Source organism: Microchirus variegatus (assembly GCF_963457635.1).
Source record: "Microchirus variegatus genome assembly, chromosome: 20".
In the NCBI taxonomy this organism is placed as follows: Eukaryota; Metazoa; Chordata; class Actinopteri; order Pleuronectiformes; family Soleidae; genus Microchirus; species Microchirus variegatus.
In genome coordinates, this window is record NC_139821.1 from 11,477,060 (window position 1) to 11,499,861 (window position 22,802).

At 42.0% G+C, this 22,802-nt stretch overlaps 3 protein-coding genes across 3 annotated transcripts in view; 1 reads left to right on the forward strand and 2 right to left on the reverse strand.

Moving 5' to 3' along the window:
• cdkn1d (cyclin-dependent kinase inhibitor 1D) overlaps positions 1 to 22,802 on the reverse strand; it is a 297,559-nt gene that overhangs the window by 70,312 nt on the left and 204,445 nt on the right. The gene's annotated exons all lie outside the window — the stretch shown is intronic.
• atxn10 (ataxin 10) lies at positions 168 to 7,123 on the forward strand. Its single transcript, XM_083907134.1, has 11 exons — positions 168 to 299; positions 1,223 to 1,414; positions 1,696 to 1,781; positions 1,888 to 1,984; positions 2,122 to 2,286; positions 2,397 to 2,477; positions 2,718 to 2,874; positions 3,359 to 3,476; positions 3,615 to 3,799; positions 5,807 to 5,870; positions 6,468 to 7,123. The coding sequence occupies exons 1-11, from the start codon at positions 169 to 171 to the stop codon at positions 6,650 to 6,652; spliced, it is 1,461 nt and encodes a 486-aa protein (XP_083763260.1). The 5' UTR covers position 168; the 3' UTR covers positions 6,653 to 7,123.
• On the reverse strand, positions 10,205 to 19,858 carry wnt7ba (wingless-type MMTV integration site family, member 7Ba; the record flags this gene model as incomplete). Its single annotated transcript, XM_083907220.1, has 4 exons — positions 19,767 to 19,858; positions 17,933 to 18,163; positions 12,611 to 12,878; positions 10,205 to 10,684 (listed from the first exon to the last, which is right to left on the reverse strand). The coding sequence occupies exons 1-4, from the start codon at positions 19,847 to 19,849 to the stop codon at positions 10,205 to 10,207; spliced, it is 1,062 nt and encodes a 353-aa protein (XP_083763346.1). The 5' UTR covers positions 19,850 to 19,858.

The following is a 22,802-nucleotide window of genomic DNA, read 5'->3' on the forward strand; positions in this document are numbered from 1 at the left end:
TTAGCGGTAGCTGCGGTGATTCTTCTCCATCCGAGGCTTTTTATCTCCGTGAAAACAGCAGCACATGCTCTGACTCCACCCTCGTCCCGGATTGAAACCAATAACATGGCGCAGATTGCGCCGGATGTCCCACCCCCAGTCCCCCACACTCAATGAGGACAGCTAAACATGGCGGCTCTCATCAACAGCAACCTGGACATGTCGGCGTCTATCGCTGGCGTTTTGAATGAAAACCCCCGCCCCGAGCACCTGCAGGCTCTGAAAACATTTACGACTGCGTTACGGGACAAGGACTACAGGTGCGGACACAGCGTCATTTACCGCAGTCTTTCACGGAAACTGTAGTTGTTAGCTTGTTGGCTAAACTAGCATGAAGTGCAACCACCGTTAACTACGCACTGTCACGCCGCGGTCATTGTTTACCGTTATTCAGTGATTCCTATTTATACATACAATTCTTAAACCGAAATGTTTTGTATCAACACATATAGTTTTGTAACTTTATTCCGTGACGTGGCTGTAACGAGGCTGCTCTTACATATTAAATGTCCATATTTACATTCACAGGGTACATTTTGCTAAGTCATAGCACAAAAAAAGCACAGGTGGAACCAACATCAATTAATGATGCTCCTGTCACTGCTATTACTGAAAACAGCACTATTTTTTTAAATGTAACTTTTGTATGATAACTATTCTACTTATTTATAATGTAGTATCCAGCTTGGTAATAGTCTGGAGATAATATCACATGTTATTTCCAAAGTAATAATATCTAGGTAATAGCTTGGTAATGAAATGTAGCTACTATTGGCTGATTGGCTGCCATCAGAGTGATAGCTTTAAATGAAAATGCTCGTATTTACACATCATGACATTGAAATTCGTCCTCTAATACTCTTATGTCCCACACATTTCTCATTGTTTCTGGGATAATTCTGGGATAAGTGAACTTTGTATATGTTAATTTCCTGATATACCCCTGTATTTGCCATATTCCCAACAGTGTCTGTGACCAACCTTTTGTTCTTGTTGTTGTGTATATATAACCATATTGTTGTTGTACTGTTACTGATGTTGTGTGGACTCAGCTAATCGATTAATTGTGAAAATAATATTTTGTTGCAGTCCTACTGATAACTGTGGTTTGACTATCAGTTTAGAAAGTATTGCACAGAATGATAATTGTTGTCTTTTTGTTGGTCATCTTGTGTGTTGTCAGGGAGGCTGTGGAGGAGCAGGTGTTCTCTCAGCTGCTGCAGGTCCTGACCAGGCTCAGTGATGAGCTGCAGGCTGCCAGAGGACCCGACGAGGACCTGCATTCTGTGAACCTGCAACTGCAGCTGGCTGCTGAATGCTTCAGAGCACAGAGGAACTCCTGTGTTCAGAGCACACGCAACCAGAGCCTGCTCAGGTGACCACAGATACTGGTATCCAGCTGCAGGGTTGTCTTTCAGCTGTACAGTCTTTCCAAAAATTCACTGTAGAAATGTTTTCGATTTGTTTCACACAGTCTCAGCAAGATAAACATTCCTCTTTTTTTTTTTTTTTTTTTACAGTGCTATTGTATAACATTGCATTATATGTATTGACCTTTTTTATGCCAACCTGTCGATCACTTATCTGACCAAAGAAATAAGCAAAGAAGCAAATAAATATAGACTTAACTCAAAATGATCAAATTCTCTCATATAGGAATCTTGGTTACCTTGATGTGTCAGTTACACTTCTGAGTTTCCTTCACACCGCAAGTTTGGAAAGCAGAGATGGCATATTTGAAAGTAAGTCCTAAGTTTGGAAGTTATCGATCCGAAGAAAAAGAAACATAATCTTGAATAAACAATATTAATATTAACTTGTTTATTTGAATTTTCCCATGTTGTCCAGCTCTGCGTTGTGGGATCCAGTTCCTTGGTAATTTAGCTGTGGGAAACCAAATGTGTAAAGATGACATTTGGCAGCTGAGCTTTCCAGATCTTCTCCTGTAAGTTGTGTGAGACAGAAAACCAACACTATTTCACACAGCAATGACAGAAATTAGAATTATAAAGCCATTGTGATTTCATTCTTGATTAATAATTTTTACTTTTGTAATAAGTGAAGTCAAACATGTGTGAGCAGGCACCTGCTCAGTGTGGATGATGAGAAGACAGTGAACTACACCTCTATGGTTCTCCACACATGTCTGGATGAAGCCAAGGTGGAAGAGCTTTCTGAGTCCGAGAACATTCCGCTGGCTCTCAGAGTGATGGAGCTCTGCAGAACTCAGCCTGACCTGGATTGGACGTAAGTGTGTATGTGTATAAAGCTGTTATTAGTTTATTTAAAGAGTTATAACTTCTGTTTATTTTCTATCACTAGGTGAGTGTTAATGTGGTATTTATATGAATTTACAGGGTTATCATTGCAACTCAACATTTCCTCAAATCTTCAACTCTCGTGGAGAACATGTACTCAAGGATGTCTCACCATGAAAGGTACATTACTTTTACTACAGTTGCATACAGCAGCAGGAAGATGAAGATATTTATCACTGAAACTGACGTGCTAAGAGACAGTCTTTTTATTTCTCTACTAGAGAACGTTTCTGAATCCAGATCTGTGATGTTAGTGGTTTCTGTTTCTGCAAAATAACCAGTGAAAAAGGCAAAAAATGTCACTATCAGAAGCTCAAAAATGTGCCCAATGCATGTGTCTTGCATATTTGTGATTTTCAGGGTTACATTGCTAGAGCTGCTCTTTGCTCAGCTAAGAGAGGAAGACCCAGAGGAGTGTGGAATCCCACCCAATGTGGCTCGTTTTCTGGCAAATTGCTTCAAAGACGGCTGTGGAGCTGTGCTTACACTTGCCACTGGTTCTACTTCAAGTGAAGAGGTACAGGAAGTCATTCAAACAGGTTTACTGTCTGATTTAAAGGTCCAGTGTGAAAGAATTTATGAAATCTGAATGTAGAGACTGCACAGAGAACTCCTCCACTCACACCATCAGGAGACTATGGCATGGCAAACCAGTACTCTTTCTTTGTTGTTATTTTTTGGGTAAATGTGGGTGGAGTAATTCTTTCTTTGTAGAGCTTCTGCTCTAAAATATTTTGGCACATGGTGGAGCTCTAAAATGCCTGTAAAAGGCTTGAACTCTTCTAATTATTACACACTGGACTTTTACAGTATGTTAAGCACGATATATATATATATATATATATATATATATATATTGTTTTTTTTAATATAGCTAATGTTCTTGCTTTTTCATAGGTCATAGACAAACATCCACTAGCAAAGAGCATGCTTTCTAAACAGCATTATATTGCTCATGCTTTCTTTTTTGAATGACACCTGCTGGTTGTAATCCCCTGAAGGTCCTGCAGGAGGCACTGACGGTGATCAGTCTGCTGGATGTTTTGTGTGAGATGACTTCAGACCACAGGCAGTTCATGTTCCTACAGGACCACCCCGACCTTCTAGTGTCCACCGTTGGTAAATGAAAACGCACTCACCGACTCTCCAGATTCTCATTAAATCATACAGTGAACAAACACACATAAGCTCATATTTTACCTTTGGCAATTTAAGTGTCTTTTCCACCATTTCCTCACCCTCTGCTTTCCCCCCAAGAGCTCCTTCAGCAGGTGCACGCCGTAGGGAAGGCCAGTAAGAATATTTTCAGCTCTGCTCAGAACTTCTCCTCCTTAAGTGGCGATGGAGACTCTTCCTCACATTCCCCCGTTGTCAGCTTCAAGGCCCACCTCGTCCGGCTGATAGGAAACCTCTGTCACAGCAACACTAACAACCAGAACAAGGTATGTTGAATTGACCGATTGACAAAAATGCAAATGTATAGATCAAGTCATTATTTATACAACTCAGTTGTAAAATGATAGGGTAATATGAGAAGTTGCAAATGAATATGCTTAAGTTGAACATAGCCATATCGAATCCATACTGCTCTCAGGAGGCACAGTTTCTCATTATACGGTATAAACCAGGGTTTTCTGACACTTTATAGATTATACTCAGTAATTTAGTAATGAGGCAGTTTTCAGTTTAAGATGTATTATAACTCTGACAGGAAGGATTTATTTGACAGAACTTAATTATATATATATAGGTCCTTAAGAGTAATTTCTTCATTAAAGCACAATTATCATGAAGACAATAAGAGGTCAGGGAGGCCCTCCTGGTATTGCTTTGACGGAAGTACGTACCTCTGCACTAAACAAGAAGAACTCTTGACGAGCACAGACGTCTGACAAGGCCAACACCCTGAATCACCATTTTAAATGTAGGGGAAAAAAATCTTGGATCCGCCTGTTTATCCGGATCCACTCCAGAATTCAATGGTCACGCTCCACCCATCATCCAACTGCATTTCGTAGAAATCCATTTGGTTTTTGACAAATCCTTCAGACAGACAGACGGACTGCAATGAAAACATAATCTCCTTGGTGGAGGTAATAATAATCTTTTTCAGAGTGCAGGTTCTAGTAATGTACTGTTGTATCAAACCACGTTATTTCCCTAGGGCTGAGAATAAGCGAGGAGTGCACAAAGTGTATATCTAATGGAGCGTGAGGCCGAGTGTTCTTGCGACTGCAAGCTTACGAGTTCTTTCAACACAACAGCTTGGTTTTGCGCTGAAATATGAAACATTCCCTCCGTCATGATTTTATCACGTTGTCTCCATCTGTCAGCGTCTCACTATTAACATAAAAAAAGAGATAAATAATGATGTGGATGGGGAGGAGTTGGCCTCTATCTATGGCCCATTATAGACTCAGTCCTACTTAATAGAAACAGATTTGTGGAATGCTTGTGGGATGGCCACCCTCAGTTGGCCTCTCTATAATATTTATGGATGCTGATCTGTGGTCTGTCAGTGGTCAGAAATCGCCCCATATCTGTTTTCACTAAGATCTCTTCCAGTAAACCAAATGTCATTCTCTTCACCTTTGGGAGAAATTCAAGATGTGCATGCAAAGCACTGAACTACATGCACTGAGTGGAAGTCAGGGCCCAGTCACTTGTCATTCATCTCTTCATGAATTTGGACATAATACTGAAAGAACAACTTCAGACGATCTCTCAAAGTGGCTTCGATAGTCAGTAACTCCATTTTCTAAAGCTCAGCAGCTTGGTGGTGCTCTGGAGCTCCTACAGGTGCATTTGAAAGTTAACCACCATGGTGAGAGGAGGGCAATAGTAATCAAAGACGGCAACAAATTAAGCTGATAGGATGAAACAAAATGACACAGAGCAGAGCACCGTGTTGTGACAGTCACAGACTCGAACCCACAACCACACTGTTGCTTTAGTGTGGACGTGAGGCTCAGCTGAGGACAGGGAGACTTGGGTTGAATGCATTTCCTTCCATAATGAGCTTGCCCATTGTTTTTTCTTCAAACAACGATTGCTGGTGAGACCAAATGCTCCATTTACTGAAATGTTACTATGGGAGATTTAAAGGGTACTGATGAGACCTCTGCTCTTTTATTTTTCTGTCATTATTTTTCTTTGTTTTGTCAGACCACAGGAAGCAGCGAAAGCAAAAAGCTATCGCTGCATTTGATACTTTTTGACTGTTGCGTTGAAAAAAGTCTCAAAATGTAGACTTTTAGGATATTTACTTTGGGTCATTGGATTCAAATACTATAATGAGTTTTTATTAAGCCAGTACAGATAGATGTTTAGATAGATCGACAGTCAGTCAGTCAGAAACTTTATTTATGCCAAAACTGAGCCATTTTTCAAAATGTCACCACTTCCAGAAGTAATTTCTCTGACGTTTCAATACATTTGTTTTTCTTCAGGTGAGAGAACTGGAGGGCATTCCTCTCATCTTGGACAACTGCAACATAGACAGCAACAACCCGTGTATCCTTTGTGTGATCACGTCTGTGTTCATATGTACGTACTGTAGCTTTAGTGTACCCTCACAGTTTTTCCTTCATGTCATTGTTGTCCTTTTATCTTTCATTGTAACACTTGTTGAATTAGATGTGATCTGTTTGCACAGGGAGTGACTGAATAGGACTCCTGGTAGCGGTTTATTAGGTACACTGACACCATGTCATTCCATCATTCTTATTCCTAGTTCCCAGTAGTTTTAGTTTGCTGAAACATGGGTGCTGTGCCAGGCTGTCTTACCTCTCCAGCAGTCTTCCAAAGCTGGTGCCAGTGTGATTTGAATGTAGCCCTGAAAAAGGCTGCTGGGTGAAACATGTTGGCTCTTCTTAAGTTGAATTAGAAGGCTTTTTAATAACTTCCGTTCTTGTTTTTTTTTTTTCGTTTGAACTGCCTGGATCACCTTCTTGCTCTGAATTACATCTTTTACATTTGCTTCTTATGCACACTCTGCAACCTTAGGTATATGCAAAGCAGCTGCAGTGCAATTAGGCATCACATACAAAGTGAATGAGCAGCTATTTCTGTGAATTTCTGATGTTGCTGTCCTTAATTCAAGGCCTCCAGTCATCAGCCAGTGGTCCATCTTTGCCATCAGGAACCTCCTGGAAAACAACCAGCAGAACCAGCAGCTGGTGGCCGAGCTGGAACGCCGCGGCCCCGCCGACTACTCTGCTCTCAGAGAACTGGGTTTCCTGGTGGAGGAACGAGACGGAAGCTTGCTGCTGAAAACTGTGAGGAAAGACTCATAAGACACCTTGGAGATGCAGCCGGGAGAAAGTGAGATCCTCAACCCACTAGCAGGTTTTCAATTGTTGAGAAGGGAATAAAGTACATGTGCGCCTTCTTGTGTGAACATGTACTCTAATGTTAACACGTACATACAGTATTAAGCTTCGTCTGCAGGTAAATGTCTCTTCCTTTATCAAACAGGGTGGAAAAATGGCCGCTACATCACAAATATAGTAAACTAAGTAATACTTTTTAAATAAGATATATATATAATACTTTTCAACTATTGTAATGTAACTTATGCTGCTCAGATAGACCTATCGGAATACTTGACTCACAAAAGTACAGGCAAACAAAAAACTGGTGCTTTGTGGTTTCATCCAAAAGCAAAGAGCACCACAGTATCTTGGCTTTTCCCTTTTCGGTGCTACCACCGGAGGTTGGTAGTTTAATTCCAGGCCTGTAGTGACTTCTGCAGCAGCTGTGAAACAGAGAAGGACCAAAAAAAACAAAACATGATGTGAAAACATGAAACATCAACCTCCTTACTACCTTACCTTATTAAACTGTGCCGTCTTTGCCAGAGGAACAAACACTTATTTTCCTCTTCCAGATGCTTCAAATATCCTCAGATCTTAGTAATAGTCATTAGTGATATTATAATCTAAGGGCCAAAGTGCAGAATGCAATAACGATTAAACTATGCATGTAATGCACAGTCATTTAAACAACGCTCGGTATAAAGTGTGAGGTAATCACTGTGTCTCTGCTTGCTTTTGCAACGCTGTTAGTATTAAGGTCTTAAGGCTGTACACTGAGAGGTGTAATGCTGCCGTTATTCCAAGAATGAGTTTTATACTCACCATAGTGAAACTTATCCTTCATCTTCATCACTTCTAACTCTATCCTGCTTCAATCCTGTGTAGATAACTAGCACTGATGGCATGCATCAACAATCACTAACCGTCTTTAAACTCGGCACACTGAGTTTTGACTGCCTCTCTCCTCTTTGAGCATGGTTTATTTATATTTTACTTGAGTGCAAAGACTTTTCTACGATATAGTGTTTACAATCCTTCCTATTTAGCTGTAGCTTTGTGTGTGTGTGTGTGTGTGTGCGTGCTGCTTACTGTAAGTGACCGTGGGTCATTAATCGATAGATGAGAGTATACTAAAAGTGTGCGTCCGGAGAGCGAGTGCATGAATTAATGAGTGAGTGAGTAGTGAACCAGAGCAGAAGCATTAGTCTGCAGAATGACATCCCTCTCTGCTCCTGCTGTCGCTGGATAAGCTGAATAATCCTGACACTTCAACAATGCAGTGCTTTTCAGTCCTGTCCACACCCTGCTCCACCCTGTTTGCTCTGCCTCTGATTTTTAATGACAAAATGTATTGAAACAATCGACTCGACTCTCCCCTCAATCCGCCGGCATAGTGGAGGGAGCTTATGGGGTTCCGGTCCCTAGGATTTCAGGCGGCTAACAAAACAGCTGTTACTCGCGCTCGACTGGCCAGCTGCAATGCTTTTCAGGCCCACAGGAAAGAGGCTGTGTGAGTCAGCCGTGCTGAATGAGGTGGCATGACCACGGTCGTCTGTTCACCTCCTAACACATTAGCACCACAGCAGTGGAGATTATAAATTCTTGTTTCCCACATCAGCGTTTTATTCTTTAGTTCTTGTCTTTGTGCCTTCTGGTTTGATAAATTACCATTTAAAGCAAAAATACTTCTTCAGGGTAAAAAAAAACGAAGAGTCATTTTCAAGTTTCAGTCAAATGATCTGTTTATTTAATGCCTAATAAAGAATTGTATGTGACAAACAGTTTTTTTTGTAATGATTTTAATGAAGCCAATAAAGGCCAGATTTGACATAAAATTCAAGAGGCATGAAAAGGATACTCAGATTTTATTGATAAAAAAAAAGAAAAACAAAATTGTCCATGTCTGTGAGTGATGCAGACTTTGTTAAAGCCGCACAACAATTAACTTTGATAATTAGCTGTATTTCATCTAATAGCTACACTTTTTGGAAGCATCGAGTTGCTCCGTGTTACTCAAAGAACAATTAAAACAAATGGAAACACTGAAATCTCAATTATCTAAATTCCAATGTACTATTTTCTCATTCAACTGCGTCCACCAGATCACCTGATTCCCACTGAGTTTGTGAAAGATCAGACTGAAATGGACAATCTGGGCTACTTGGATAGAACACAATGAGTATTTACACGTTTTTGAGCAAAGACATACATTCCAAATAATTTATAGCTCTCAAATCTGCATACAATGACATAAGAAAACACTGGTAAATAATTGCGACTTTGTTTCCCACCTATAAATGACATAAAGTGCCACGTTCCTCATATAAAAATATACTCTTCAAATTGTTTTGTAAGTTATATAAAGCCTAAATAAACATTTCTGAATACATTAAGGGTGCTTTCCAAAAATAACTTTAAAGGCCTTTGATGCTCTCGTACCCCTTTCAGTGTGGTTATGGCACATGCCATCCACCCAGGCAGGCCTAAACCGCGCTGGAAGGCCTTGTGTAAGCAGAGGCCACGCTGTGGAATTCCACGTCTCCGCCGTTCGTGGGAATGTTGGATGCATCTGAACCTGATTGCACCTCTATGGAGTTCCACTGAGGCTTACATGCTTTTCTCAGAAGTCAAGAGCCCTCCAAAAACAAAACAATGAACACAGTCAGGAGTTTAAGTGCTGCTGAAACTGACAAGTTGGATACTTTAAATAGCATGTCAGTGGTTTCTGCCTCTTTGGCTCTTGGTGTAACAAAGGGTCTGGCCCCTGGTGGGAATATGTCCATGAGAGAGAGATTTAGCACAGCACCGATAGCACCAGCCCCCCTAATTAGTAATATCCAATGAAAAGAAAGGAAGACTATGTGAGTGCAAAAGAAAAATAATATGTACGTCACTGACCACTGATAATGTGGATGAAAGAAAACGCTGTAAAGTGAGTAAAAATGTGACCTAGACCTGTTACAAAGTGAGAGCAATTGAATTTGCTATCCATCCTTTAAGACTGAAAGTTTTGATACTGTTACATAAATAATTCGTTTCCTTTATTATTTTCAGTGTTCAAACAGAATACAGTGTGAGTGTACAGTGAAAAACGTTCAACAGGAGCCTCTCGTCTTTCATGGCAGTCCAAAGCACTTTGTCTCCACTTAGCATGTATCCAGTCCTGTCGTGATCCAACCGTATTTTGCCGCTTTTCCCCTCTTTGGTGCGTAATGTCTTATCACGTGTAAGCTCCCAGATCCCTTTCGCCTGCAACTTGTTTTGCGTCACGTCGCAGTTTAGTTAGTCGTACCGTCTAACATGTTTTTCCGAGATGCAGAGTGACTGTTTTTCCTCATAACTCTCCAGACCTTTTGTTCCATTCCACGGCCAACTTTCTGTTCTTTAAAGATTTCCAAATAGGCTGTCACAATGTGCAAAATGTTGAATAAATACTTCAAAGTCCACTTTTTTATTTATCATATTATCCTCATACCTTCTGTCCAGTTCTGCCAGTTTCCCCCCCTCCTCCTGTCCATACTTGCTTGTTCCCTACTTGCAGGTGAAAACCTCGGACTTCTCACTGCAGGTGTTGCACTTCACAAAACAGCACCAGTGGAACTTGCAGTTGCACTGCCAGACGCGCGTGTAATGGTGCGTGTTGTAACCCCGGCCGCAGCACATCACGTTACAGCTGTCCGTGTGGGTGGAGGTGCCGTTGCACAGCCTGCCTCTCGTCCCCGTGCTCCCTGTAGCCGTGTCCTCCTCACAGTAGTTGGGCGAGCGCTCCAGGTAGACCAGTTCTGTGTCCGTGGGCTTCTGGTAGCCGCGAGCCTCTTTGAGACGCAAGAAGGAAGGCTGGCGGAGCCGAGAAGCCCGCACGGGCTCCACTTGAACCGCTTCGCTGTAGCGTTCCTTCAGCAGGTAGCCGATCTCTCTGAACTTTGGCAGAGTGATCCAGCACGTCTTGGTGGTGCACGAGCCAGAGACGCCGTGACACTTGCACTCGAGCTTCATCCTCTCCTCGAGGATCTAAACACAGATACAGACAGTACAGGTTAGCTCAGTAAAAGAGACTCTGTTATTCATTTTCATGCTAAGCTTCCACTTCAAAAGTCAAAATGTCCGCTTGTCCGTTAAGCCTAAATTATATAAAAGATCAAATGCAATCTCGTAGCCATAAAACTCTAGTGCATGCGTAACTTGAAGATGTCTGGTTCTCCATATGACTCTATCTTATGGCTTTCAGAAGGACACAGTTCCAGTTCTGGCTCTGGTTCCGTTCTGGAGCCTCAGAACCTTGGTGCTTTCTGGCAAACCACCCTGTGTTCACACTACACTCTTAGAAATAAGGGTTCCAAAATTGTCCTTCTAAAAGGGCTGAGATTCTACCTGGAACCATTTGATTCTGAAAAACCCTTTCCCGAAGAGAAAAAGGTTTCACTAATTGTTCCAGTAAGAACCATTTTGATCCAGAGAACCCTTTCCTGAATAAAGGGTTTTAAAAGGGTTCTTGGTGGAACCCTCCTAAAGGTTATATAAAGGTTCTACCTGGAGCCAAAAAGGGTTCTCCTATGAGGATAAGCCGAAGAACCTTATATGGTTCTACTTAGCACTTTTATTTCTAAGAGTGTAGATAAATATTAACCAAAGTGAGAGGACTTTAATCTGCGTTATTTAAGCGAAAGTAAACACCGGCAAAATCTCAATACTTCCTCTACTTTCCGCTTGTCTTCGCAATCCAGAATATGACACGCCCCACTGGTGATGTCATGGTTAGCAGGGAATAAGTTCCCTCGAGAAGTAACTTTTCTGGTTCCGAACCTGTCTGTTTTTTCGGTCTGAATGCGGCGGCCGGTTCAAATTGGGTGCGGGAACCGAAAACCGGCGCGGAGCCCTGCCGGTGTGAAAGCCCTATCGTTGTTTCTCAGTATAGCAGTGTTTAGATCTTGTGTCGCTCGGCAACATTGCTGCGATGCACGCAGGAAGTGATACGTTTCGTGTCGGGCGGGAAGCATTAGCAAGATTGCGCTAGTAAAGGGAGACTGCTGCAAACAAGTTGGAGGCCCAAGTATACTCCTTCTGGTCCATCGGTCCCAAACGTTATCTCTGTCACTACTCTACAGACCTCTTTTTGTGTTGGTATGGACGTTCGTTTACACAGTACTTCCTCTAGAGGGGAGTGCTGAGCACAAAGTTGCAGGCATCAACATGACGACCATTAAAGGGGCTTGTTTTTTATTGTAAATATAGACTGAAACGTGTGTGGATTTCGTGGTAGTGGAATGTTAGACCTCTGAATGTAAGGAAATGACTTGTTGCTGTTTTATGGTTGTTTCACTGCAACTGTAGGTTGCTTCTTCTTCGTCATTTTTCTGACTTTCTGATTGGAGTATGGACTCTATACTGCCCCCGCGATTTACGGTGGTATTGCTTCATTTCGTTCTTCATCGCAAGCTCCCCCGCTTGGCGCACAATGACGGACGAAATGAACGTACGAACACCAGATGTTTACAGACGAAGGACGCATGGTTTGTGTTTATGAAGATGTAACGGAGCCAGAATAACAACAACAAAAGTCACCAAAGGTTTCACACTGCAGCTTTAAAATCAGCCTGTGTTCGTAAGCTGGGTTTTCTGCAGGCACGTCAAACTTTCAGCACACTAACCAGTACGCCAACTTAATGTCAGAAACCTGGAGAAAATAACTTATACCCCATAACTGGAGTCTCTAATTAACTTTACCTTTCCTCAGACCACAAAATAGCGTGACAGGCCGAGAAAACTGACCAGATCTTTTGTGCAACCATGTGCGTATGGAGTTACACTGTGGTTTGACTGTGAACCAGATTTATATTATAATGCCATGCAAACATTTTCAGATGACAAAACTGACAGGTGTTTTCCATTGGGAGCGAGCTTGACGTTAATGTGAAAACAGTCAGTGGACCGTGTTACCTTTCGTCCCGCCTCATTGTTATGCAGATTCATCAGCCGCCGGGCGTTTTTCTTGATCTCTCGGGCGTCTACGAAGCGCCTCGAGAACTCCACTCCGTACTTGACGTCGGCGGAGCAGCCTCCCCACTTCCAGCCCTCCTCTTGGTCGTGGTAGCCCTGCTTTTCGCGGTCACAGCCGCAGTGGCTCAGGTTGCCTTGACTGCAAGCTGTGGTCACTGCGTGCGCCACGCCGGCTGCAGTGATGGCGTATGTAAATGCTGCCTCCCTGCTGCCTAAAGAGAATAGACAGGAATCTGAATAAATACAGACAACAGGAAAACAATAGCATTCCCAACTAATATGTCGCATAATAAAATCACTGCAAAAAAAAAATGCGGTAGTTCCATCATATTAACGAGAACTGCATACTTGTCTCTCGGTTTTGCCGTTATGGCACTCGCACGATTCTCAGCCTGTGAAAACAGTTGTACAATGTTTTCTTGGCTGGAGACGTAACAGTGTTTTATAAACTGGGATGTCGGGTTTGAAATAAGTGGACGTTATTGAGGCAGTGGTCATCAAATGAAAGATGCCACTTGGTTGCACAATGGGGAAAACATTTCTGGAGTTTGACTCACACGAGAGACGAGAACATCAGAACTTCTGCAAGCGTTCACTTATTTAAAGAGAGTTTTTCTGTGGGTATGTACACAAGTTCTAGTTCTGATGCAGTGTTTTCCTTGCAGGAGTAGTAGTGGAAAGTATAAGTGGAAGACGATCATCACGCTGTTTTTGAGGGAATGGGCACAGCAGAGATGTGTTGTAGGAGGCCCAGCTGAAAAATATCAATAAAATTGGTACTGTATGTGCTGTTTCTGCATGGAGTTTGCATGTTCTACCCGTGAGTGTGGGTTTTCTCTGGGTTTCCGGTGTAAATTGTCTATATGTGGCCCTGCGATGGACTGGCGAACCATCCAGGTGTTTGACCCCGCCTATCGCCCTATGTCAGTTGAGACTGGCACAGCACCCACTGTGACCCTCATGTGGAGGATAAAGCGGTAGAAAATGAATGGACGGATGGATTAACATGCCGTCGGGGGCCACACGGTTGGTGTAGTGGTTAGCACTCTTGCCTTTGCAGCAAGAAGACACAAGCAAGGTCAGAACAAGAGCCTTTCTTCACAGAGTTTGCATGTCCCCCCCCCCCCCCCGTGTGTGTGTGTGTTAAATTTGTGGATTAGGCAAATTGGACACTCCAAATTGACTTAAGGTGTGTGTATGATAGTGAATTGTTATCTCTATGTGGCCCTGTGATAGACTGGAGATCTGTCCAGTGTGTACCCTGCCTATGTCAGCTGGGATTGGTGCCCCCCCGTGACCCTCATGTGGAGGATAAAGGGGTAGAAGATGGATGGATGAACACGCTGTCATGAAAGTACAAATTTCATCTGCCACAACTTCTGCTCTCAGAACATGCTGAGGAAATATTTTGCCTATGCAACAGTGTGTACACTACAATATTCAAAATGTAGTGTGTGTGGGGGTGACTACATATTTTCTTTGCGTCGAGGCAGTGCTTAAACGCGTGGTATGTCGTTTCCTTTGGCGGTCTCTCGGTCGAAACAGTCGTGTAAGCGTGAGATGGATGATGTCAGAAAACAGCGTGGGATCATGGGAAGTGTTGTCTTGTTTAGTTCCCTTGTGTGTTCGCACTTAAATGGGAGAGTTTCAGGGACAGAATGCGCAGCAGTCGTGATCCACTAGTGACAAATGTCTGACTAGTAATATTGATTATTTCCATCCTCACTGTGTGGAGGTTATATCCACAATTGGTTAAGAGTATGGCATCATTAAAAGATGTACCTCAAATGTATTTTGATGAAAATTTAACCCAACTTACTTTTTTAGTTTTCTTTGCTCCATACAACAGAGAAACCAGCAAATATTCACATTCAACAAGCTAAAAAAATCGCTATGCTTGTTTTAATCATGAAAAAAAAACCTCAAAAGAGTTAATCCATTCTCAAAATAATTCATGATTAATTTGGTATCTACTTAATTGTTGCAGCCCTACAACTATACGTATGGCTAGTTTATAAATAAACCCCCATAAATGTTACATACTGGACCTTTAAATAATAGTAATGACCACTTTGGAGTGTTGATTAGGTGAGGACCGCTTTGTTTTATGATGTACACTATATATATATATTTATATGAAACCGTAGACACCTAATATATTAAATCATAAGTAAATATCTGCCATTTTACAACAATTCTCTCTAAAATCTCTGCTCGATCGACCACTTGAGGAAGTTTCAACAACATTAATCTCACTTTCCCTTTATTTAAATATATTCCAGTCCAGTAACAGATTGCAGCTCTCGTTTGCACATGTTTATAATCCCATAACAACCCCCGATGTTTTTCCTTCTCTGTCTTGTTCCATATCTCTGGTCTGCATCAGTCGACTGTCACAGTTGAAAACTATAGCGAGAGCAGTAAAGAAAACACAAGTGACATCTGCTGGCCGACTGCAGGAGCTTTTCCCTGCATCAGCACTTGTGCCCGTTTGCAGCGTCTCGTTGTTTTTTTCATCAATGGAATTTCTCACACGGCTTGAGTGTCACTCTGTGTGCGTCTTCGCCCGCTATTACGGCAAATGTTGAAATAATCTGTGGCCGGTCTTCTGCTGAGATGTGCTTTTGTCTGTCACCATTTGAACTTCAGAATAAACACATTTATATTTATGGCGGGGGAAATGAATTTATTGGCACAACAATTGGTAACGGGATATTCCCGCTCCAATCAGGATAATGCTGGGCCTTTGTTCTTCTCAATAGCCCAGAATATTAATGCATGGCGTCTCTGGTAGAGGCGATTCTAATGGCTCCCTTCCAACCTGACAAACTCACCCGCTGAAACCATCGGGCCTGCGGTTCCCCGAGTCCATAACTCATAACAAACTCTGAAGTCGTCTCTCATCAGCCTGAATCCACGACCCGTTCAGATGTATTGTATGGGGAGGGTTTCTCAAGGCATCAGGCGCATGCAATAGCCAAACAGCCATCTCCCCGTGCTGTGATTTGTTTTGATTGTACGGCCGTGCATGCAGGGTTCCATTGTTGCCATCCAGCTGCTGGAGCTGACTTCAATTAGTGGTTAGAATGAATCTCTCTGTTCTTTCTCAGTCCTTAATGAGTTCACAAGCCTGGCAGGTCAATCAAACCAAGTGGCGAACGGTACACAAGCGGCACGAGATGCCCCGCATGGCAACCCGGTTTTTCGAAAAAAAAAAAAACCCCGCGAAAGATGCCAGTAAATCCGACACTGTGATTTACAAGCCTCAAATGAGCTTTTACACAGATCTAATGAGGTCTAATCTTTCTTTTTAATCTCACCCCGAAACCCGTGCTCACGGAGCGGACGCGGGGGAAGAGAGCTGAGACCAAAGTGTCTCTTTGTGCTCATTTTGCGCACCACAAGAGAAAAGAGACATTTCCTCTTGACAAAAGAAATAAAGGGATCCAGACATCTGCCTGCCCCTCTCCTGTGTAGAAAGTGATTGCTCCCAGAGCTGCTAGATTAAACATGGATCCAAACCCACAGCAAGACCGCAACAAAACATTTCGGACTGAAATGCAATTTAAATGAGAGGTTCACGTCGGAGCAAACAGGCTTCTGTGAGAAATAAAGTGGTCAACAAAGTGGCCTCAAACCAGGGAGATGTGTTCGTCTCTGCATTTACAGATTGCGGTTATAAATTCTCTCAGTCGATGGCACGCCCAGATAAGCCTTAGACCTTTCTTCATAAGAACGTCTTCACACTCCATTTACGCTATTGCCTTTTTGCCTGTGACAGTGTGTTGCAAGCACATGTGATGTTCCACTCTTCAATTACAGGCTAAACCTCCTTTGGGGGACACTAACAAATCCTTTTGTGTTGGACTTTTTTAGTGTCTCAAACAAATCAAGAGAGTTCTTTGTGGTTGTTGCATGTGGGCTTTTCAACACAAATGCCTTCACTTAAAGTCTCTTGCCACCCATCTCGAAGCCTCTTTCGTGCCACTTAGTCGGGGCAGAGATTCGGAGGAGGTCTCTGAAGACAACGCAAGACAGATGAGGAGACAGGCTCGTGTCCAGGATGACGGAGGCCGGTCGGGCTGCACAATTCGCCGCAACAAAAAAAGAACCGAAAACGCAACGCGACCGTGTCTTGCGCCGTGTCCAAATCGGTAGACGTTCAAAGCGTTGTGATGAAATTTTGACAATATTGTGCAGCTCTACAGCACTTGTCTTGTCTTGGTCTGTAGCCTTTGTCAGCTGGACTTTGACCTTCAAATCGTTTTTCCAAGATTACAGCCTGCGTTGGCGCTACCGTATGTGACTTCTGAAAGAACTACGACGTTTGAATATAAACAAATGTCCATTTGTCCGATGAGTTCTCACTCTGCTGATTTAAGCCTGTTGTCTCCACACTGCGTTGCCCCTGGGGCGAAATTTCTGCGCTGAACAAAAAGGAATGCACGCAGGACTGATATCGCTGCCTTGCATCTCAATCCTCACCGCTGCCCGTCTTTCAGCTTTTGATCGTAAACCACTGAGAAACCGTCATAAAAAAAAAGACCTTCGGTGACTTTGACTCAGTGCTCGGCTTGTTCCGTGCGCTCTTGTTGGGAAAAGGGGAGCAAAGATGCTAGCAGAAATGACAGCGTACGATCAATTTTAGCGCAATGTTGTGGGTACGAGGGTAGAAGTAGACTGCATTTGGAGGAGCCCGTTAATTGGGACAGGCTTCGTCGCCCTAATGCGGCAACACAGCATGACATCTACTGGTGTCCAAATGCGGCCGACAAAGGCTGTAAACCTTTCGATGGGACACAGGACTCATCTAGTTTGATTTGACTGCTGTGAAATATATATGACAGCAGGTATTCAGTCCTGTAGTCCATTTGTTCCTCCCTGAGGCTTTGGCATTTAAGACTCTGGCAACCTCCTTATTTTTATTCTAGTGCTTAGTTTCTTTCACAATATATATATTTTTTTAAATTCTTTACAGTTAAAGATTACACATGAATATGTTTTCCCCCACAATACTTTAATTTAAAGCAGGGATGGGCAAATCTGATGATACTAAAGTGTTATTCTCACAGACAGTGGGCCGGCCCATGCGTGACCATGCACTGCAATCTCTCAATTTGCAAATCATAGCTACTGATTTAATCTAAATATATTCATTGCTTATCAGTGTTTATTAGTCCAATATTTACACTGTAATGCTGTATTTTATTTTTTTTACCATCCCACATAAAGAAATGTGAAGAATCTGAGTTTCACACAGACTGACCTACTCTCAGCTCTTGTCCAAAGACCGTCCTCTCGCCCAGAGCTGAGCAGTTCCATCGGCCGTAGCGAAACTGGTACTGACACTCGTCGATTCCCAGCTGGGCGCCCTCACCGATGACGATGATGGCGTCGGGCCGAGTCTGACAGAGTGCCCGCTGACGGGGGGCCAATCCCGGTATCTTGTTGCAGATGATGTTTGCGCCCAGGGCCACCACAGAGGACAGTGCCCTGCGAGGGACACACAAGGAAAAAGAGATGACAATGCACTAATGCACCTGCCTCCTTCAGCACATACAGTTTGATTTAGTTTTTTTGGCTGTTTTTACACAATGTTTAATTTAATTTGCAAGTTCATGACATTTTAGATGATAAGTACTGGAGCTGTAAATTGATAAAAGATATTTTATCGCATTAGATAAGAATAGAATAGACTTTATTGTCATTGTACTGCAGCGTGGTATAAAAACAAACTCTTAAAATAGAGAACAGGTGGAGAACTTTAAGGTCAAGCAAATATAAATATATATATATATATATATATATATATATATATATATATATATATATATATAAAGACATAATTATACACAGATGAGATTATGAATACATTAAAATTAAAAAAGTGGCTGTTAACATAATGTCCATAGTTAAATCATTGTGTAATATTTTGTCAACCATAGACATTTTAATACTCTGCACGGGACTGGACAAATATGCATATTTATGCAAATATGTTGATTATATATGTAATTTTTCAGTTTATCACTGGTACAGCTAGAAATATATCTATATATGTATGTATATGTATATGTTCATATATATATATAACAAGGCCACATTAGATGATATAGTAGAGGCATTCCCTGCATCATTCACCCTCTTCCCAGATCACATCATGTGTAATTGAACAGACCTTCGCAACACATGAAAGACAACAATAGTTAATTATAGAAATGGGACTAAACCCAGTTCATTTCTGTCATTTCTACCCCCCCCCCCTCCCCTCCCCTGTTACAGAAAACATGAACCACCGCAGCTATTTTAGTTTCCAGGACCTGCCCTTGTTATGAATGAGAGGCATGGCATGTATGGTGCAGCAATCATTCCCTTTGTGAAGGCCTGGCTCTTTTAATGTCATAGTAAAGCTCATTACATTGCTCCCGCTCCTATGGACAGACCACGAGGCTGTCCAATATCATTTGTCCCCCCCCCCCCCCCCCCCCATGTGTTGCGTAAAACTTGTCTGACCAGGTGCTACCAGTGGCACTGCCTGAATGCGTAAATCCATCAGAGCAGGTTACATCAGCGAGAAGACATACCTTTTTGGCTTCATTCCCACCAAATGTCGATTTATGGCACACACAAAAAATGCCATAACTGCTCTAATAATTGGAACAGTCTGCAGTCTCTCCTTCCCGTAGTCTGAGATTCCGTCATGGAATAAAAATTTAAATGATTGAACGACATACATTTACGCACAGCCAACCAAAGTTTTGACTGACTGGATAATCCATTATTCCATATTTTCCCCTTTTCCAAAATAATCTCATGCGCACAACTGCAACCACGACGAATAAAAATCATAATATAGCTATTAGTTAGTAATATTATAAAGTGTAGGAAGACGTTACATTTGTCATAAAACCCAACAATGACCGTTTTTTTTACTTTCTAACTCGATCTGACTCCTATTTCACCGGTGCGTAATTGGCCATTTTGCGCACAAGGAACAGTCAAAGGCACGTGTCAGGTGAGCTGAAAATCAAACGGACTTGTGATTTTTTATATTGTGAAGTGCATTATAAACAACAACAACAACAAAAAAACCTACAGGTAGCTTCCGCTGGTGAGGATGAGGAAAATCTGTGGGTAGTAGACGGACAGCAGCGCACTGCGAGAGGAGATGATGAGCATGGTTGCGCATTGAACACCACTTGTGCTGCACTCTTGCGGGTAGAAAAAAAACGAAAGTGTAGATAAAGTGTAAAAAGTTTCGAATGGATAAATCCGTTTGTGTGAGGTCCAGGAGAGTGGGTCGCAGGGTGTCGTCTCCTCTCTCCTCTCGCTGTAGAGGGTGGGTGGTGTCTTCAGCAGCAGCAGTTAGTGCAGCCGTGGCGCGCAACAGCAGCAGCAGCAGCTCCAAGCTCCGCTGGCCATGTGCTGCTGCTGGAGATGAGATGCTCCATCCTACGGCCGCAGTGCGATCTGCCACCTGGACTCTGTGACAGTGACGGACTGGGTGGGAAGAAAGAAAGAAAAAAAAAGACAGCGAGGGGAGGAGAGGAAGAGGGGGAGTGGAGGGCAGGGGGTGCAGCAGTTCCGGATGTCCGATTCCACAACGTGACAGTGATGTGCTTTTGGAAGTCTGTCTGTCTGTCTGCCTGAATCTATCTATCTATCTATCTATCTATCTATCTATCTATCTATCTATCTATCTATCTATCTATCTATCTATCTATCTATCTATCTATCTATCTATCTATCTATCTATCTATCTATCTATCTATCTATCTATCTATCTATCTATCTATCTATCTCTCTCTCTCTCTCTCTCTCTCTCTCTATCTATCTATCTATATCAGTCTGATTCTATCTATCAATCCGTCTATCTATCTATCTATCTATCTATCTATCTATCTATCTATCTATCTATCTATCTATCTATCTATCTATCTATCTATCTATCTATCTATATCAGTCTGATTCTATCTATCTATCTATCTATCTATCTATCTATCTATCTATCTATCTATCTATCTATATCAGTCTGATTCTATCTATCAATCCGTCTATCTATCTATCTATCTATCTATCTATCTATCTATCTATCTATCTATCTATCTATCTATCTATCTATCTATCTATCTATCTATCTATCTATCTATCTATATCAGTCTGATTCTATCTATCTATCTATCTATCTATCTATCTATCTATCTATCTATCTATCTATCTATCTATCTATCTATCTATCTATCTATCTATCTATCTATCTATCTATCTATCTATATCAGTCTGATTCTATCTATCAATCTGTCTATCTATCTATCTATCTATCTATCTATCTATCTATCTATCTATCTATCTATCTATCTATCTATCTATCTATCTATCTATCTATCTATCTATCTATCTATCTATCTATCTATCTATCTATCTATCTATCTATCTATCTATCTATCCGTCTATCTATCTGTCTGTCTGTCTGTCTGTCTGTCTGTCTGTCTGTCTGTCTGTCTGTCTATCTATCTATCTGTCTGTCTGTCTGTCTGTCTGTCTATCTATCTATCTATCTACATCATGATCTCATTCACAGTAGGTGTAAGTAGTCTGAGTGGAGTTAAACTTGTATCATGTGCAGTTGTAGTTCAGTTGTGTGTCAGTTGTATACACTACTGTTATGTTCTGCTGGTGTGATCATCCACAATACGCCCTCTTGTGGTGACATGAAGGATAACAATCATCATCATCAATTCTGAATTTTGTTGAACATGACTGAATATTTATGAGGTTTGGAAAAGACAAAGAGTTTAACTCAGTTTTTAAAAAGTCTGTCTAGTTTTTTCCCCTCTCTGTTGTAAACATCCCATTTAAACCCTGAGTGTAATTGAAAAAAAGACGGAAAGGCCAACAAGGACAAGAGAAAAGCAGTTTCTTCCTCTTAAACATGTTCCACAGCAAACACAGCCACTGTTTGCTGTGAACAGAACTTTGAAGTGAGTAGGGAAAAAAAGAAAAAGGAATGAGTACAATGGGAGGAGACAGTCCTCTTCAGTTTCAAGGGACCTTCAAAGGATGGGGCGTTTTATTGGTCTACTTCACAGAGTGGACCAAGGACAAAGTACATATTTTCTCTCGCTTGTTGTTGACATTTTGGAAGCTGAAAATCGAGACATTCTGAGCTCTACTTGAGCCGTAACAAATAACCACAAGGAGATAATATTAAGACCGTTTCTTCCAAAAATGAGATATCAATCATACGAACAAAAGTGAGACCTTCCCCTTGAAAATTATTGAGGGTAGTATTGTGAACATGAACCTTTCAATTTAAATTCTTCGCAGCTGCCAGTGGAGCAATTGAGAGATAGCAGTGATTTGGAGCATAAAATAATGGAATAACTTTCATTCTTTGGCCTGTCATAAGATTGCCCTGCTCCTTGTGCCCACTCAGACCTTGTGTAACCGTAGCTGCAGTCTGATGTTAGGAATGAAAATCATAATTTGGCCCGTCTTGGCTGTTGCAAACCTCAACATGCAGTCATTCCAGTGGACAATTCCCAGATAATGTCTGTGGCTGGAGGGCAGCAGAGGAAGAACCCTTTGTGTATGTGTGTTCTTTGTGCCTCTCACTTGGTTTCTCTGTCTCTTTTTCGATCCCCCTCTCTGTCCAAATAATCCTCCTAAACCGCAATTTCCAAAGCCAAGATAGCACTTAAGCGGCGTGCACTCACTGTCCTGGCGTTCGCACTGCGATATCTGTTTCTTTTCATATTTTCGAGCAGAGGAGACGAGGTGAACAGGGAGACACGGGAAGTGGGGAGGCTGCACGGGAATTGGTATTTACTGCTGAACACAACAGCAGATCAGTGATGGCAGATGCTGCGATACTAACAGGACTGGGTTTTTTTTTGTTTTTTTTTCCCCGTCTGATGGAACAACTGGACGAGTCTTGACAGAAATGGTTTTGAAAAGTGTCATGGCTCGAAAGAGGCAGGGAGGCCTCAAGCTGAATGGAAACCTAAAAAGTCCTGAAAAAAATAAATGAATGGCATGTTAAAAAAACAAGGATCCTCAGCATTGTAGTAGCTGTTGAGGACATGATCGATCATCATATGTGATGGTATACATTACAGTAGCTTGGGTCAAA